Source organism: Gobio gobio (assembly GCF_949357685.1).
Source record: "Gobio gobio genome assembly, chromosome: 1".
Classification (NCBI taxonomy): Eukaryota; Metazoa; Chordata; class Actinopteri; order Cypriniformes; family Gobionidae; genus Gobio; species Gobio gobio.
In genome coordinates this window covers 35684349-35704147 of record NC_137097.1, presented here as the reverse complement: position 1 = coordinate 35704147, position 19799 = coordinate 35684349, and the positions used below count along the sequence as shown (strand labels likewise).

Here is a 19799-nt window from a genome sequence, read left to right as displayed (position 1 = left end):
TAACATTTCACTATGTTTCACCATATAACCTGTGATGTGATTTCTCAGGGTTACTTCATTTTAATTAAAAAAAATGTTCCCAAATGTGTTTGAATTTTATTCTCAACACAAATAGCCTAAGGAATACACTTCAGAACACATGAGGTCAAAACAGAGGAAAAACAGCAGTGTTTTAAAGACGTTTTCAGTAAGATTATACTGTAGCTGCTAAACCTTTTCATCTTAAGTCATTTGCAAATTCATCTGACACGTCGTCTGTCTATCTATTCATTACATCAGTTTGAAATAACAGGTGAAGTATAAGTTAGTACTCGTGTATCACCCTTGAGTTTTAATAATTGAGAGGGTAAAGAGTGAATAATTGATCAACTAAACCTGCGCATATGAGAGCTCTGCCCGACGGAAAAACGTACGTGCGCACACAGGCTGTCCAATCAGAAGCGTAGATTTCGACATTTCCGTGAGCGCTGCCCAATCACAGCGAAAATACCCCTGACTTCCTGCTTTGGGTCTGAGCCCTTAGAATAATGCTAGGAATAATAATAAACGGATGGCTGATGTTTGTAATGCACGGAATAGATGAAGAGTCACTGCACAAGCATTAGACTACAGACAGGGTAAGTTTATAATGAGCGGAATGTAAAGCCGTGGTGTGTCGGAATTTATATTCGTCGTATCGCTATATCATTAAACATCATAAATCATAAGGACATCAAAAGCAAGTGCATAAATGTTTTACATCCAATTAAGTTAAGCAGAGAGAATAATACGGCTGTACTAAGGGATCCAGAGAGGCAGGTGCAGGATGAACAACTGGTGTCCAGTAACGGTTACCTCTCCATCTCTTACTTAACAAGACTTTATTAATGTGTGTATTGAGTATTATCAGTTATTATATAAATGTATTAGGCTATTGAAAGTCACCGTGCTTGATCTATATGAATCAAATTAAATAAGAAAACTGATCAAATATTTAATGTAAAAATTACACAAATTGTGTGTATGTATATATATATATATATATATATATATATATATATATATATATATATATATATATATATATATATATATATATATATATATATATATATATATGTATATATATGTGTGTATATATATATACACGATTTTATATTAAATAAAATATTGTCTATATATAATTTAATGTTCAGTAAGATTTAAAAAGAAATTAAGACTTTTATTCAGCAAAGACTTCATAAATTGATTTTAAAAAGTGACAATAAAGACATTTATAATCAGTGTTGGGGAAAGTTATTTTGAAAAGTAATGCATTACAATATTGGGTTACGCCGTTAAAAAGTAACTAATTGAGTTACTTAGTTACTTTTTAGGAAAAGTAATGCGTTACGTTACTTTTGCGTTACTTTTTCTCACCTGGGCTGGGCTTGTTTTTGTTTTTTTTATAACAAAAAAGTTATATTTTTGTGCAAAGGTAAAGACCTCTTCATTCCAAAATTGAAATAAGCCCCAGGCTGAGGTAAAAATGCAGATTCACGCATGAACAGTAGAGGGCGCAGCTCTGCTGTCATTCTGGATAATGGTAGAATAGGATGCAGGAGAAAAAAGTTTTACCAATAAAAACAAAAAATCTAGTAATTTTCATCATCAAAGGTCAGCAGCAAGACATTGGTCAATTAAATATAAAGGTAGATTATGCATACAAATAGGCTAGTTGTTTTATTTAACATTTAATTATTGGATGTTTGCATACACTCTGATTTTGCATTTGACTGATTTTAATCATTTTGAGGAGTACAGAATCTTTATTGTGCAAGTGAGATGAATAAATGCTCACATTTAGTCTAGAACTACAATAACCATCATGTTCACACACACGCCTCTGCACTAACTCTCAACATGGGGGCAGGAGAGCTGTCCGTCAAATTAATGTGAAAAAGTAACTTATTTTGTTAAAGATATTTTGTTGTAAATTTGAAAAGTAATGTGTTACTTTACTAGTTACTTGGAAAAAGTAATATTATTACGTAACTCAAGTTACTTGTAATGCGTTACCCCCAACACTGTTTATAATAACACAAAAGATTTGTTTCAAATAAATGTTCTTTTGAACTTTCTGTTCAAAGAATCCTGGGGGGGGAGGGAACACGGTTTCCACAACGCTATGAAGCAGCACAGCTGTTTTCAACATTGATAATAATCATAAATGTTTCTTAATCATCAACTCATCATGATAGAATAATTTCTGAAGGATCATGTGACACTGAAGAGAAGACTGGAGTAATGATGCTGAAAATACAGCTTTACCATCACAGGAATAAATTACATTTTACAATATATTACAATAGAAAAGTTATTTTTAATTGCAATAATATTTTACAATATTACTGTTTTTACTGTAGTTTGATTTAATAAATAAATTCAACTTTGTTGAGCAGTCTCTTCTTAAAGAGATCTTACTGACCACAAACTTAAAGAACAAAATCTTACTGACCACAAACTTTTGAATATACATTTTTTCCCTCATGTAAGTGTATATTAAATAAAAATATGCTGTTGTTGATAACAGGGCCGACGATGGCCGGGTCGCTGCTGTGGGCTGTGGATGTGTACGGGCGTGTGTTCAGTCTCTCGGCCGCTAGAGGCCGCTGGAGGCGCGCTGCCGATGTGGTGCTGGAGCTGAAGCGCGTGACAGGCTCTCAACAGTGCTGCTGGGGTGTCGGGTGCGACCATCACGTTTATCTCAATGTGTATCCCAGTCATGTGCCTATACGGCACCAGGAAGAGACCTATGAAAACCAGGTATGTTCACTTGTTTTTTTCTTAATCAAATTTTCAATTCAATTGTGATTTGGCATGATTAAATACTACATAATATGAGTGAGAACAAGAATAAATGTGGGGCGGGGCTTGATTTAGCCCATGGGGAAATTATTTGATGGTTGTGGTTTGCTATTGGTGGATCTCATGTGAGTGAAAGGTTGCCACGCCCTCACGCCAATGAACACCAGCAAGAGGGAGGGAAAGTTATTTTGATGACAGATTATGTGGCACATGAATTTAAAAATAATAATAATGATGTGCACCAATAAATCATTTAGGTTACACTTTATTTTAAGGTGTCCTTGTTACTGTAATTATAGATTTAAGTAATGAGTAATATTAATTAACTACATGTACTTGCTATAGTGTTAGGAATAGGGTTATGATGCATAATTTACTGTTATTACTATAACAGACATTGTAAAATAAAGTGGTGCTATCATTTATAAATAAAACAGCAGTAATCTATAAAAAGCAAGAATTGTCCATTTTATCTAGGGTCTTGAACATTAGTTTAAAGGTGCAGTGTGTACATTTTATCGGCATCTAGTGGTGAGGTTGTGAATTGCAACTGCCCACCGCTCACCCCTCCCTTTCGAAGCACATAGAGAAGCTAAGGCTGGCCGACACATAGTCACGTGTAGCCAGACCTTCAGACTGACGGCAGAAGGGCTGGACTTTATCTCAGCTTTCATTGGTCAAGGACCGCCCAAGAGGACGTTTGACTGACATGTAACGCAACCAATCACAGTTCGTTTTGTTCCGTGTCGTTTAGTGGCGTGAAAAAGTCGATGTCCCTGCGATAACAGACCAGCGTGCGTCAATAAATTATTAATTCAAGAAACAAGTTTACTGTAACAATGGAGGCATGAACTTCACATACTTTTGAATCCATAAAATCCACAAATACTTTAAAATGCTGTTGATTTTAATACATAAAATCCAGCGTTTAATCGATCCTGGTAAGTGCTCATTGTCAGTTGTAAACACAACATGAGCGTTGTGTCATGTTCGTGGGAGTTTGGTGTCACGGCATTTGTTTCCAGGCGGACCGTTAAAGAACGCAACACTCGTCTCGCAGGCATCCTGTAGAAATCAACCAATCAGATGACGACTTCTAAACTCCTGAAGCGTTTCCAGATTAGTGTGCCATATGCATCAGACGTTCAGCCAACGGTCCATGGGCGTCTGAGGACTAGTTGTGAGCCAAATTGCGATGGCTAGAGGATTGGGTCAGAGCTTCTCCAAAACTGCAGCTCTTGTGGGGTGTTCCCGGTCTGCAGTGGTCAGTATCTAAAAGTGCTCCAAGGAAGGAAGTGTTGAACCGGCGACAGGGTCATGGGCGGCCAAGGCTCATTGATGCACGTGGGGAGGGAAGACTGGCCCGTGTGGTCCGATCAAACAGACAAGCTACTTTAGCTCAAATTGCTGAAGAAGTTAATGCTGGTTCTGATAGAAAGGTGTCAGAATACACAGTGCATCTCAGTTTGTTGCTTTCATGGAAACGGTATTCCCTGGTGGCTGTGGCTCTTTCAGCAGGATAATGTGTCCTGCCACAAAACAAAAATGGTTCAGGAATGGTTTGAGGAGCACAATGAGTTTGAGGTGTTGACTTGGCCTCAAAATTCCCCAGATCTCAATCCAGTCGAGCAACTGTGGGATGTGCTGAATCAAAAAGTCTGATTCATGGAGGCTCCACCTCACAGCTTACAGGACTTAAAGGATCTGCTGCTAACATCTTGATGCCAGATACCACAGGGGTCTAGTGGAGTCCATGCCTCGACGGGTCAGGGCGGTTTTGGCAACAAAAGGGGGACCAACACAATATTAGGAAGGTGGTCATAATGTTATGACAGATTATGGTATATCCACTGACCTGCTAAGTATGATTTTCTCTCTGTCTGTCTGTTTTCCAGAGGTGGAACCCAGTTGACGGTTACACAGACACTCTCCTCCCGACAGACCGCTGGCAGTGGACGGATGAGTCCGGCTCGAACCCACAGCCTCTTCACAGCTTTGAGTTGCCGTCTGCTAACTGGGAGTGGGAGGGCGACTGGTACGTGGATGATGAAAGCTGTGGGAGAGAGTCCACTGAGACCGGGGTGAGTGACACAATCTCAGACCTACTCTACACTTAACCTATAAACCCAGCACTTACCTTATCCTGTGCTGTCAGGGGTGGGAGTATGCAGTGGACTTCCCTGCCACCTTCAGCAAAGACAAGAAGTGGAATTCGTGTGTCCGTCGCAGGCGATGGCTTCGCTACAGGAGGTATAAAGCGCTGGGATCATGGGCCAAGGTATAATCACCAGTAGACGCCAGATTGTAGTTATTTCAATGTAAAACAACCACAGATCAACCTTACTACAACCAATCCATAATTGTGTTATCTAATGCTTTGTATTTGACACCTATTAGCTATTGTCAACATATGCCGTGTGTTTTTGGTGCAGGTGCCTTTGGACCGGGGCAGACCTCCGCCAGAGCCCTTCATTGACATCAGCTGTGGAGGCTGGGACATGAGCGACAGCACGGAGAAGCACATTTACCTGTGGGCCGTGTCCCAACAAGGGAAGGTATGTGCAAAGGAGCATTCCTGGTTTAACACAAGTTATGTGCAATGGTGTTTATTACCACAGAATATTATGTACGTAAATAAACTACATACACTACCGTTCAAGTTTAAAAAAAAAAAAAAATTAATACTTTTATTCAGCACGGACACATTCATTTGACATTTATAATGTTACAACACATTTGTTTAAAGTAAATGCTGTTTTTTTTTTACTTTCTATTCATCAAAGAAATCTGAAAAAATGTATCACATAATATGAAGCAGCACAACTGTTTTCAACATTGATAATAATCATAAAAGTTTCTTGAGCATTAAATCATCATATCAGAATAATTTCTGAAGGATCATGTGACACTGAAGACTGGAGGAATGAAGCTGAAAATTCAGCTTTACCATCACAGGAATAAATTACATTTTACAATATATATTAACCTAGAAAGGGTGATGATATTTGATCAAACGCAGTCTTGGTTTACAAACCACAACATTTGAAAAGGGGCAAAAATTTCCATAAACTTTCCATTGGAACTTAATCCGGGGAATTTTGGAAATATTCCAAGTTGGAAATTTAACAGGAATTACGGGCATTGATGAGAATTTATTGGAAATTTGGGAAAACGTATATAAACTGTATCATATTAAACATAAATATAAACATTTGGTTTGGTCATAAGCGGTGTTATTATTATTTTTTTGCATTGATATATTTCCAGTTAATTATCTCTAATTTAGTAAATATGTAAAATAAATATATTTTTATTGCAGCAACTGTAATGCATGTGTTATTTCAGTGTCACATAATAATTTGCGAATTTGATACTCCGTTATTATCAATGTTGGAAACGGTTGTGCTGCTTAATATTTTTTTGGAACAGGTGATACTTTTTTCAGGATTCATTGATTAATAAAAAGTTAAAAAGAAGAGTATTTATTCAAAATAGAAATATTTTCTAACAATATAAGTCTTTACTAATCACTTATGAATAAAATATGAATAATGAATGAATAAATAAATAAATGAATAAATAAAGTATTAATAAAAAATAAAAAAATGACTGACCCCAAACTTTTGAACAGTAGTGTCACAGGTGTGTGCAGGGCTGCAGGCATACACGTGCCGTAACATGGTGACACAGAGGGAGGGATGGAGGGGGTTCTGGAGGGGGACGAGGAGATGGTGAAACGATGCAGGGAGGCAGAAGAGAAGGGATGGTGACAGGATGTGGCGAAGGGAGGGTGATGGCAGGACGACGAAACTAAGGGATTGGGATGTTGTGGCAACGATCCCCTGACGGCGATGATGGCTGGCCAATGGCACAGACCCAGAGCTTCCTAGTGCTGTCAGCTCATGGCAGAGACGAAGGAGGGAGTAGCCGAGAAGTTCCTGGCTTGGCTGACGACATCTGGGGGATGACCGACGGAGACAGAGCCGGTGGATCCGTGGGCACAGACCGAGGGTTGAGGGAGCTGGGCGACATCACTAGTGCAGGAGACCCAGGCGATGTTGCGGCGACGAGTACCATAGGTGGAGCCAGAGAATCCCAGGACTGGGCCGATGCCGACAGGAAGGAGGAACCAACTGCAGCCGAAGGGGTGGAGGGATGAAGGGATGGAGCGCAGCGGATGGCCCGCAAGTCCATGGCGGAAGTGATGACTGACCAAGGGGGAGCCGGTGGGACGAGGGAACCCGGAAGTTCTCTGGCGGAGCTGAAGGTGGGAGGAGCCAAGACAGAGCCGACAGGTCGATGGGCCGAGATGGACCGCAGAGATCCATTGCTGGAGGCTGAGCTGCGGCTCAACGTCCTGGCAGGGCTTCCCAAAGGCTGCACTCATCCAGTGGCGCTGGGGCTGGAGGACTGGCTGAGCTCTGTGGTGGGGGTGAAGCAATCAAACACAGTGGTAATACTGAACAGACTGATGAGTCACAGTTCTCTTTGGACAGTAAAGATGATTCAGATACCAGGTGGGATAGGGTAGGAATTGACAAGTCTCCATCAAAATCTATCAGCCAGTCCCCCCGGATGAGGGCTTCATTCTAGTTCAGTCCAGTAGTGTCTGGGAGGTCAACTGGGTGATGGTAATTTGCCCCAATCCAGAACAGTGACTTCAGGGTCTTATTGTTGTGGTGGCTAGTGATGGCAAGACGGAAAAAAAGTGATGAAATCATGGCTCTCCTGAGCCGCAACAGCATAATCCATTTTGGAGGTCAAGTCAACACGAATACAGATGAATCAAGTTCAAAACGTAGTTTAATTACAAATCATCTCAAAACAGACGACGACGGACGACGACAACGACACAACTTAACATAACAGTGACTGGACAAAGACAAGGGTGAAAAGGGAAGAACTTAAATAGCAAACAGAAACGAGATATTTAACTGGACACAGCTGAACTAAACAAACTAACAAGGTAACCAAGGAAAAGTGGCAGGAAAACTAAGACAAAGGAACATGAGACATATGAAAACAAAATGAAAGTTCAGGAACAAAACTAAACAGAATGGTGACAAGTAGTGTGTAAAGTTACAAAATATTTCTATTTTAAAAACGTTTTATCCATCAAAGAATCCTGAAAAAAAGCATCACAGGTTATAAAAAATATTAAGGAATGCAACTGTTTCCAACATTGATAATAAATCATATGAGAATGATTTCTGAAGGATCACGTGACTCTAAAGACTGGAGTAATGATGCTGAAAATACAGCTTTGATCACAGGAATACATTACATTTTAAAATATATTCAAATAGAAAACCGTTAATTTTAATTTTAAAAAATATATTTAATAATATTACAGTTTTTTTTCTGTATTTTTGATCAAATGTGCGTGTTATAGAGGAATGCCCAGTGCATGCAGGGGGCGTGGCCTCAGTAGCCCTGCAGTAAGTAGTGTTGCTGTGAGCATGTGATTGAGGAAGGCGCAGGGGAGAAAATCATTCAATTGAATCTGATTGTTTTAACCAAGATTATGCTGCAATATTTTTTTTTACTACATTTGAGTTCCCTGTTATAGGCTAACCTGCAATTTAGCAAATTCCCAGTTTATTCCCATTACTTTCTGTTAATTCCCATGGAAAGTTCACAGAATTTTGTAAACCTGAGTGTATATAAACAAATTAAATTCATAAGCAAACGCAAAAATCAGGAATGTGAGGGATAAAAAAAAAAAAAAAAAGGTCACACTTTAGATTAGGTCTCACTATTATTAACCAACTATTAACTACAACTTTTGCCTTAATAAACTCCTATTGGCTGCTTATTAATAGTTAGAAAGGTAGTAGTTAAGTTTAGGTATTGGGTAGGATTACGGGATGTAGAATATGGTCATGCAGAATAAGACATTGTTCTGTTAATAATCAACTAGTTAATAGTCAGAATTGGACCCTAGACTAAACATTGTGGCTGCATTGCAGATTTCTGACCACTAGAGGCCACTGCTGTTCTGTTCTGCGATGTGATGTGTTCCAGTCCTGCTGCTTTACTAGTGTTTGTCTGCTCTAAGTTTTAGTTTTTATATGCTTTTTGTGATTTTTATTAGTTTTTTATTATTTATTTTTAGCTTTAATTTATTCAATAATAAACCACATTAGTATATTTTATATACACCGAATAGGCATAACATTATGACATTATGAGGTGAAGTGAATAACACTGATTATCTCTTCATCACGGCTCCTGTTAGTGGGTGGGATATATTAGGAAGCAAGTGAACATTTTGTCCTCAAAGCTGATGTGTTAGAAGCAGGAAAAATAGGCAAGAGTAAGGATTTGAGCGAGTTTGACAAGGGCCAAATTGTGATGGCTAGACAACTGGGTCAGAGCATCTCCAAAACTGCAGCTCTTGTGGGCTGTTCCCGATCTGCAGTGGTCAGTATCTATCAAAAGTGGTCAGAGGAAGGAACAGTGGTGAACCGGCGACAAAGGAGCAAAGGCTGGCCTGTGTGGTCCGATCAAACAGACATCACAATACACGGTGCATCTCAGTTTGTTGCGTATGGGGCTGCATAGCCGCAGACCAGTCAGGGTGCCCATGCTGACCCCTGTCCACTGCCGAAAGCACCAACAGGGGGCACGTGAGCATCAGAACTGGACCATGGAGCAATGGAAGGTGTATAGGTGCAATGGAAGGTGGCCTGGTCTGATGAATCACGTTTTCTTTTACATCACGTGGATGGCCGGGTGCGGGTGCGTCGCTTACCTGGGGAACACATGGCACCAGGATGCACTATGGGAAGAAGGCAAGCCGGTGGAGAGAGTGTGATGCTTTGGGCAATGTTCTGCTGGGAAACCTTGGGTCCTGTTACTTTGACACGTACCACCTACCTAAGCATTGTTTCAGACACATGTACACCCTTTCATGGAAACGGTATTCCCTGGTGGCTGTGACCTCTTTCAGCAGGATAATACACCTGCCACAAAGCAAAAAATGGATCAGGAATGTTCTGAGGAGCACAACGACTGTGAGGTGTTGACTTGGCCTATATATAATTTTAAAATGTTTTATCTTTTTCAGTTTTTGTTAGAATAATTTTAGTACTGAAACGTAAACATTATTTCAGTTAGTTGCCAAAGCAAAATTTCTTTCATTTATTTATTTTTGGCTTTTCATCTAATATTTGTATATTGTTTTATCTCAGCTTTATTCCAATTAACTGTTTTTATTCATTTTAGTTTTAATTAACCTAGTTGCAGTTTCCTCCGAGGAGGAAAGAGGCAATGCTTCCTTCTTAAATAATTGGATGAAAAAGTAAACCTTATTACACAAATAAAATGGTGCAATTACAAAATGTGACATTTTTTTTCTCTAAAATGACACTGTCCAATGGTAACACCAGCAGGTAAAATTCCACGTCTCTCTTGCCTCCCCTGAGCCCTTTGACTTTTAACTGACCCCCTAATGCCTGCTACAGACTGTGTGATTTCGGCAATCCTATAAGATCATTACAAATCACACTGTACAACATGGATCTAATAAACTTGGGTATGCCATGCATGTAAACGGTACGATGATAGAAGAATAAAACGTCATCAGCATGTGCTAGTGCTAAACAAATAGAGCGAGATGAATCACACTTTGCCAATTGGGGTTTTTATGTCCAAAGAGAAGAATATGGCTTATGAGAAGGTTATGGCTAGGGAACGACGTCGCGTTGATCAATACACCATTTCATGTTGCATTTTTATTGGCTAGTCAGGAGACTCAGATCGTAGCAGCAAACACACTGTGAGATGATCATGTGAAATATCTGAAAGTGTCAGAAAATTATCGTAGGCTAACTTTGGGCGCAAGACCGTAACAACCAGGGACCACCGTGTAGGAGCCATGACTACAGAAATCTCCACGATTGGTCATCTTTCGTCCGGGACAGCCCAAAATCGTACAATGTATACAGGGCATAAAGCGAGCGGTGGGTTTGATGGGGGGTAATTGAGAATGAATGAGGGGAAGTCACGTGTGAGGAGGCAATGCCTCCATCGCGCTATGATTGAATATAATCGGTTATGATTGGTTTGTGCGATAAAACCCTTAAAGCCTCTTGTTTTCGTGCACATTATCGAATTAGTCTGAGTGAACAACTTTATGCCGTTAATGGGAAGACTAATCAGCCACTTAGATATCACCGCTTGTCATGTCAAAATTAAACTTGAAAACATGATATCTAGGGATTTTTTTGTGAGCAATCAACTTGGGGAAATTGAAGGCGACCTTCAACACTGTGACCAATGTTTACCGAGCTTGATGACTGATGGTCCCAAAATAAGTTGACTATTTAAAAGAACAGCTGAACATCAGTTCACTAATAAAATATGTTGCATAAAGTGTTACTGCCTTTAGTTATTATTTTGGAATACACGTAAAACAGCTTAAAAACTCGAACTTCTCTTTCTTTTAACCTTAAACAAACAGTGAGGACGTTGCCTCCTCATCTGCAGTTGCACGGCAGATTGGTGGCCACTAGAGCTCACTGCTGTTCTGTGACGTGCTCTTTATATTTTGAGCTCAGCCAACACCTCCTTATGGATTAAGCACTTGCTCACAAGAATGTGAACAATTTCCCGGCCTAGTGGTTAATTTAAACACTCACTGAATGTTTTGTCATGTTTATTATGTGTTAAAAAAGCTATTCACGCCACCACGCAGATCTAAGGTGTGTGTATCTCTACACAGCTCTGGTCCCGCACTGGCATCAGGCAGCAGAACCCGGAGGGGACGCGCTGGGAGCCCGTCCAGGTGCCCAGAGAGGTGACACAGGTCAGCGCCGGGCCAAAAGACCTGCTTTGGGCCGTTCTCTGGGATGGACAACTGCTGGCCAGGACTGGCATCAGTAAAGACTGCCCCAAAGGTCTGACATTGACAGATTTATTCCTGTCCTTTGAATTCACACGTATAGAATACAGGACATACTGTACATGTTTTGAATGACATACACATCACTTCTATTCATGGTCAAACTGCGATCATGGTCACGGTCATGTCAATAGCATGACGGAGGTATGAACACACAGAGGCCCTGAAGAGCATGGGGACTCTTGCGCCACACTTAAAAATGTTTGAATGTCATTGTATACAAATGTGTGAATCTGCGCTCAGATGCCGCGGGATCGTTTCTCTACACTAACTTGACTTGTCTTCATCATTTTTGCTCGTTGTCTTTGAATCGGCAGGTGATTTTTAGTGGAAGTATGAAGTCAGTTCTACTGAGGCGTAGAGATTCACATTAACTATTAACATGCTTGACAACCGCAAAGTGTCACCGTACTTTTTGTCTTCATTTTGTAGTGTATATTTTGTTTTATCATTTCAAACCTAACCTAATACAGTAACTTTTAGACCTTTTTTAGTGTAGCTTAATAGTCCAGATTCGTTTGGGTGTGTTCCTCAAACCTGTTCTGGGGAACCCTCACCACTGCACATTTTGTATGTCTCCCTCATCTAACACACCTGATTCAACTCATCAGCTCATTAGTTGAGACTCGTAGTTGATGATCAGTACGGACCAGGCCTCACGGTTTGGCACGCATGTGATTCATGGAATAATTGCTAATTGTAAGTTTAACCATCATAGAGTGAAAGTTTATCAATTGCACATGTTTTTTCTATTGACAATGTACACATTAAAGCGATTTTAAACCATTCAATTCCAAGAAAAGGTGAAAGAGAACTCGCTCACACGCTGTTATCTGAGTGTAAAGCCACACACAGAGGTGTGTTTCAGATCAAATAATCACAGAATTGCCCAGACAGCAACATAATGTCGGTCCAGATCCGGCCCACATCTGGTTTACGTGTTGAACTGTGTCTACTGTTAGACCTTACTTTATTTGTAACTTTGTTATATTTATCTATGCTTGTAGTATTTAAAGTGTGTACTTAAAGTGAGCTTTAAGTAATAAATGACAAGCAAAGTTACATTAACACCCCCCCCCCCCCCTTTTTTTTTAATCTAATCTGAAAAATTATCCGATCCGTGACACAACAACTGTAAAGTAATATGATCTGAACTGTGTGTTTTGTGATCCGTTGCACCACTAATATAATTTAAGAGTACTAAATTGCAACTTCATTACATAATTACAAATATATTTAAATACATAACATGTACAAGTTCTAATAGAAAAGCCATTAAAGTATATTTTAGTTTACCGTAAATGCTTGTCAGGACATTCAGCAGTACACTTTAACCAAATTTCAAAGACAATAGAAGTAATTATGATATTTCATATAAATATGTACTTAAGTCCTGCTTAAGTGAGTAAAAAAAGCACTCTTGAGTTCAGCTAATTGCATTTTATGTTTATTGAAAGTTTTTTTTACAACATTACTTAAAACATTACATTCAGTTCACACTTCAGTACATTCAAAAAAAATATATTTTTATTTTAAAGTATTCTTTTTAAAAGTATGCTAAAGTGTACTTTTGTCAAGCATCAGTGTTGAATCTTTAACTGGGAGAGGTTTGGATGTTTTCAGGCTCATCGTGGGATCTAGTTGAGTCTCCAAATCAGAAAGGAGCTGTTCATGTTGCAGTGGGCATCGGTGTCGTTTGGGCCGTTACTAAGGACAACAAAGTAAGACGATATTTACTCTATTAATGCTCTGTACACTGCTTCGGCTTGACATTAATATTACTGCTATGGGTTTTGCACTATGGGTCATTTAGTGCAATTCATTTAAAGAAATGTTATATGAATCAAACACAATTAATCATGCATAAATTCTGTATTCTGTAATATTCTGTAATAATAATGTTCTTGTCGTCACTGTAATTGTGCAACAATCCCTGCCCATTTTACTCTAGTGTGCTGAATGAACCTAAAGTAATATTAAGGGCTGTTTTTGAAGGGAGTAAAAATGACCCAGATGATAACTGGATGCCTCGTCATGTGACAGTGTAGCATATTACTGAAATGTTTATTGTTGCATATAGAGTTCAGTTTCACTGTACTCAGTACTCGGTGCATAGAGTGGAAAATGCCACCATGTGTTTGTGTGTGTGCATGTGTGTGCTAGGTCTGGTTTAGGAGGGGTGTAAATTCCCACAATCCCACTGGCTCAGGCTGGATCAGTATTGGCGGAGAGATGTTGATGCTCAGCGTGGGGCCCAATGACCAGGTGAGATCAGTGGAGTGGAGTATCAGATTATACTGCCACTCTAACAATAAACACACTCACTGTTGAGCGGATTACGGCCAGTTGGTCCGTACACTGTAACATGTAAACATCTAAACTGACATCATGCAGAAGGGGGACCTTCAAATTTGGTCTTTGACACACACACACACACACACACACACACACACACACACACACACACACACACACACACACACATATATATATATATATATAATCTGAAGAACATGGTGAAAAAGATGCACACAACAGCCACCTTTAAAAATTTTATTTATTACAGAAATCATTTGAACTGAATATTTTTTAGACATTTAATGAATTGCATTTTAACTGCAATTAAATGAACATGTATTATAGTTTAAATTTATATTAAGAGCTTTTCTGACCCATTCAAAGGGTTAGTTCACCCCAAAATAAAAATGATCCCATAATTTACTTAGCCTCAGGTCATCCTAGGTGTATATGACTTTCTTTTTTCAGACGAATACGAGTTATATTAAAATATCGATTCAGAGGAGTTATATTAAAAAATATCCTGGATCTTTCAAGCTTTATAATGGGAGTGAATGGGGGTTGAGATTTTGAAGCCCAAAAAAGTGCACCCATCCATTATAAAAGTAATCAAAACGGCTCCAGGGGGTTAATAAAGGCCTTCTGAAGCAAAGCAATGTGTTTTTGTAAAAATAATATCCATATTTATAACTTTATAAACTATAATCACTGGCTTCTGGTAACGGCCGTACATGAGTCTAGTTCTGGCGGAAGAGTGACCTCTGACCCGATGTAGGACGTAGGAGTAGCGTAAGCTCAGGTGATTCCTCTCGCGGTTCAAACAAATAGAGCTGGCCAACAAACTCGAGCTCCCCGACATTTCTCTTTAAAAATTCTTGTTTTAGACTTGTTTTGTTCAATCCTCTGCACTTCCGCGTTCGTCAATACATCATGTGTCGGGTCAGAGGTCACTCTTCCACTGGAACTAGACTACAGTACGGCTGTAACCAGAAGCCAGTGATTTATTAACACCCTGGAACCATATGGATTACTTTTATGATGGATGGATGCGCTTTTTTGGGGCTTCAAAATATCAGTTACCATTTAATCCCATTATAAAGCTTGGAAGTGCCGGGATATTTATTAATACAACTCTGATTGTGTTCATCTGAAATATGAAATCATAGGATCATTTTCATTTTTGGGTGAACTAACCCTTTAAGTGGGACTTACATCTTTATATGTAATCTCATAATTACTTCTATTGTCTTTGAAATAATAATAGACTGCTGCACATAGATCCTGCTCCCTCTTTCATCTCTTCTGCAACCACACGCTGTGTCAAAATAAGTGTACTTTTTTACACTAAAGACTATTAAATCATAATAATTTAAAATATACTTTAAAGTAAAACTATTGATTTGACAGTTTTTTTTTTAAATATGCTTTTGAAAGTATGCCAAATTTGATATTTTGGTCTCTAGATGTGGTTCAGGACTTTTAATGTAGGGTTGTGGGAAGTCTATCTTGTCTGTAGTGCAAAAAGTGCAGAGCGAGATAAGTTTAATACTTAGGGTTCTGGGTTTGTTCAAATCATTTACCCTAAACACGAGCGATAATACGATACCTTAGCAAACTTCACTAACAAGTGATCAATCAATCTGGATAAAGTTCATCGCACTCACACCGTGCTTTAATCGCTGTTGCTGATATCATATTTCATCTGGTGATATTGTAATAATAATTTTGTCCTGTGTGGACAACTCTAGGGGTCCCAGTACTTGCCCTTGGGGGACACCCATCTGCTGTGGGCTGGGGGCAGACAGTTCTGATTACACTTCTGTTCTCACATGAAGCTTTGAGGATTAACCATCATTAGATCCTCAGACCAATATGTGCACCCTGCACGGCAGGCCAACTGTATTCACTGTCCATGTTTATACGCACAAACACCCATCGTCCAATCACCTTCTCCAGCTCACCCTGTTCCTCCTTCCCGCCAGGACCGGCATGTAAGGTCTGGTGGAGTTGGGTGTCGGTGGGTGTTGATTACTAGAGCCACTGAGTCTCAGTGTGGAGTTTGCAAGCGTTGCAAACCTTCTCTCTGCATCTCTCTCTCTCTCTCTGTAACTTGACCCTTTGACTCTTCCTGTTGCCCACTGCCTGCCGCAGCTCAGGCCAGCCATATATATACACCTCCAATTCTTTCACCCATATGGGAGTGTCTAATTTGAGTTTGGCCGCACTCCACAATTCCATACTTTGCATTTTATTACTAACCGCCTGGAGCGTGTGTTCAGCTCAGCTGTGACGCTTATATTTAAATCCTGTTCCTCAATTTGGCTTAATCTGAAATAAAATCCTGTCTATTAGAACCATGTCAGCACATAAAAAGAACATATTAGAAGATCGTCTCATAACATGATGATTTTCTGATGCCAACTTCATTATGGTGCAATTGATATTAGTGATTTGATTACATTGTATATTATTGAGATTAAAGTCAATCAAGCATTCTGTGATCATATAATATCCAGTCAGACCCTCTCCGAACTTCCAATGTACATACAGTACACAACCATTCAAAAGCTTTCATTTTAAAGCATCATTTTCAGCTTGAATAAACTCAGCTTGAATAAGGTTTATACAAACATAGAAAAGAGACTGCGGTTGATGTTATGTATACATACAGTATAAAATCTAAATTTTATGTGTGTTTTTCTGTGACACAGGTATGGGGGGTTGGCAGCGATGACCGGACTGTGTATTTTCGTCATGGCGTGACAGGCACAGAGGTCACCGGAAGGTCATGGGTGGCAGTGTCAGCCCAGCTTGATGGCAGTGAAAGCACAAATCATTCCAGGTAGTGGAAAAACACTGTACAGAACAGTGATTCCCGACATGGCCTACTTAAATATAAGGAGGGCATTTCTGTTTTGGTGTTGATGATGGGGCACATGAGCTTTATTGATGGGGCTGTTGGGTAACTCTAGTACAGAAGGATCCTTATATTTCACGTCCATCCAGCAGATGGCGCCGTGCCTGTCAGTGTTCTGAATGGCTCTGTGTCTTTCCCAGTATCCGTGTGCACAGTGATGCCAGTGTGTTCGGTGGTGAGGTCACCGCTCCTTCCCAGGGTTCCGTTCTGGGCTGTGATGACACGGACATCCCGAAGCCACGTGTCCCCAAGATCACGAGTGACAGCTTTATCTCGGCGCTGGTGTCCGATCGCTCGGCTCCAGTACTCGACCCGTCCTCTGTAGTGCCCCCTAATGTACCTGAGGGAGACCAGGTGACCAGCCAAGAGTCCGATTCCTCTGTCCTGACCCCGACACTTCCGAGCAGCCCGTCTGACGGTGGTGACACACCATGGAGCAATGTAGACCTGGAGGAGCTGAAGGCCTCTGTTCCCAACAGCGCTCGGAGCTCAGTGGCCACGTACCCCATCGAGCTACAGCAGAACACGGTAGAGCAGGAGGAAACGCCGCCCTGGGCCTGGGTAACCGGTGGAGGATGTGACATCGATTCCAGCTCACATGTCGACTGGTTTAACACCTCAGGTGCAACCCAGTTAAAGGGATAGTTCATCATTTACTCACCCTCATGTCATTCCGAACACTTTCCTTGACGCCTTTATGTATAATGCATTATAGGTATTCATGTAATGCGTTATATCTTTTCATAAATAACTAAAATGCATTTTATTTTTTGCATTTGGTTGTTTTAATGCATTCTATTTTCTAAAGGTGTAACAATGAATACATAAGTATTATAATGCAATTGATGGAGTGTGTAGCTTTTCATTTCATTTCACACATCATGGCCATATTCCAGAATGACAATGTCAAGATTCATGAAGAATGATTTTCACACATGAATTGGCTCCTTTGAGTCCAGACCTTGAATTCATTGAAAGTCTTTGGGATGTGCTGGAGAAGACTTTACAGAGGGCTGGACTCTTGCATTATCAATACAAGATCTGGACCAAAAATTGATGCGCCTCTTGGATGGAAAAAACATTTATTTCCATAAAGAGGAGCATCAAATTTGGGTCAAGATCTTGTATGAATGAATGGAATATAGCCATGATGTGTCTTCCTACATGGTTGTTTAAGAAATGAAAAGCTACACACTCCATTAGAAGAACTGTTGCCAAACATAAAACATGCTAGAAACATAATATTCACTGAAAATCCTCCAATCATAGACTCTTAAGCATTTGCCCATTTAAATCCAAACAGAGAAAACATTTTTGGCCGGGCTGTGTGTTATAAATGTATCTATTCATAAGATGCATTATAAGGTGCATTACCAGGCATAATTAATGCATTAAAATACTTTAATAATGCATTATATATAAAGGCTTTAAGTAAAGTGTAACCGGTTTGTCATAATGTGCAAATGACCGGGGCTGTCAAGACAAACGACACCTTAAAAGTGTCTATTCAACACAAACACTATATTCAATTTCACAATGGTATATAATCAGGAATGGCACATCAAAACGTGTCACAGTAATGATGCCGTACAGCACAGGTATTAGGTAATATAGTTATCCTTCTTGGTTTGAATGGGCCTTAAGGCCTTAAAGGGATAGTTCACCCAAAAATGAAAATTGTCCCATGATTTACTCACCCTCAAGTCATCCTAGGTGTATATGGCATTCTTCTTTCAGACGAATACAATCAGAGTTATATTAATAAATGTCCTGGCTCTTCCAAGCTTTATAATGGCAGTGAATGGCTGTTTCTGTTTTGAAGTCCATAAAAGCGCATCTATCCATCATAAAACTGCTCCACACAACTCTGGGGCTTAATAAAGGCCTTCTGAAGCGAAGCCATGCATTTGTGTAAGAAAAATATCCATATTTAAAACTTTATAGACTAAAATAACTAACTTCCAGCAGTCAGCGGTACGCGAGTTGACTTGCGCTAATGATGCTGAAAATTCAGCTTTGATCACAAGAATACATTACATTTTAAAATACATTAAAATAGAAAACACGTATTTTAAATTGTAATAATTTTTCACAGTATTATTGTTTTTACTGTATTATTGATCAAATAAGTGCATTTTTGTTGAGCAGAAGAGACTCCTGTAAAAATATGAAGTAATCTTATGTACGTTAATGTAAGTGTAAATAGGGTGAATGATGTCACTCCCTCAATTATATCAAAAAATGAAAGGAAATGGACATGGAGGTTGGTGATTTAAAAGCAAGTCTCTTCTGTCTTCCGTTCTCTCAGGTACCGGGCTGCTCTCTCCACCCATCACACCTGCCCTCCATGCTCGAGACGCAGACACTCGCACAGAACGAGAGCGAGACGCCGCCACAGAGAAGGTACCTGCACTGTGAGCGCACATGAGAGGAATAGTCAGTGGGAGATCTCAAAGCATGATGTAAAACACGGCAGTGTGTGTGTGTGTGTGTGTGTGTGTGTGTGTGTGTGTGTGTGTGTGTGTGTGTGTGTGTGTGTGTGTGTGTGTGTGTGTGTGTGTCAGTCTGTGCGTGTGACGAAAGGTCGTATGTGTTGGTGGAGGGACTGGCCGCCACATCAGTGGGAGGATGTCAGCGTGACGCTGGAGCAGGTCACCGGTGCCGGAGCTCAGACAGGAGACATACTTTACCTCTACTACACTCACCACCTGGAGAAGAAGGTAACACACCGTGAGCGGAGTGCCCCTGTCCAATTATTACAAACTACTTAAGTGTGTTAAGAAACTGTCACACATGTGTACTCTTTTTAAGTGAGATTTCATTCATATATTATACTTTCAATGAATGATATCA

General features: G+C 39.9%; 1 protein-coding gene across 2 annotated transcripts in view; it reads left to right on the top strand.

Annotated features, from left to right (window-relative positions):
- The first annotated feature begins 494 nt into the window (after positions 1–494).
- Positions 495–19799, top strand: part of tecpr1b (tectonin beta-propeller repeat containing 1b) — a 37225-nt gene continuing 17920 nt past the window's right edge. Inside the window, exons 1-12 of one of the 2 annotated variants that reach the window (XM_079832926.1) lie at positions 495–617; positions 2552–2784; positions 4722–4907; positions 4982–5104; positions 5259–5381; positions 11552–11726; positions 13355–13452; positions 13895–13996; positions 16741–16871; positions 17087–17568; positions 19255–19349; positions 19511–19666. In XM_079832926.1, coding sequence (XP_079689052.1) covers positions 2560–2784; positions 4722–4907; positions 4982–5104; positions 5259–5381; positions 11552–11726; positions 13355–13452; positions 13895–13996; positions 16741–16871; positions 17087–17568; positions 19255–19349; positions 19511–19666 — 1896 coding nt within the window. In that variant the 5' untranslated portion in view covers positions 495–617; positions 2552–2559. The remainder of the gene's footprint in view (positions 618–2551; positions 2785–4721; positions 4908–4981; positions 5105–5258; positions 5382–11551; positions 11727–13354; positions 13453–13894; positions 13997–16740; positions 16872–17086; positions 17569–19254; positions 19350–19510; positions 19667–19799) is intronic. The other variant, XM_079832925.1, reaches the window with a different exon arrangement.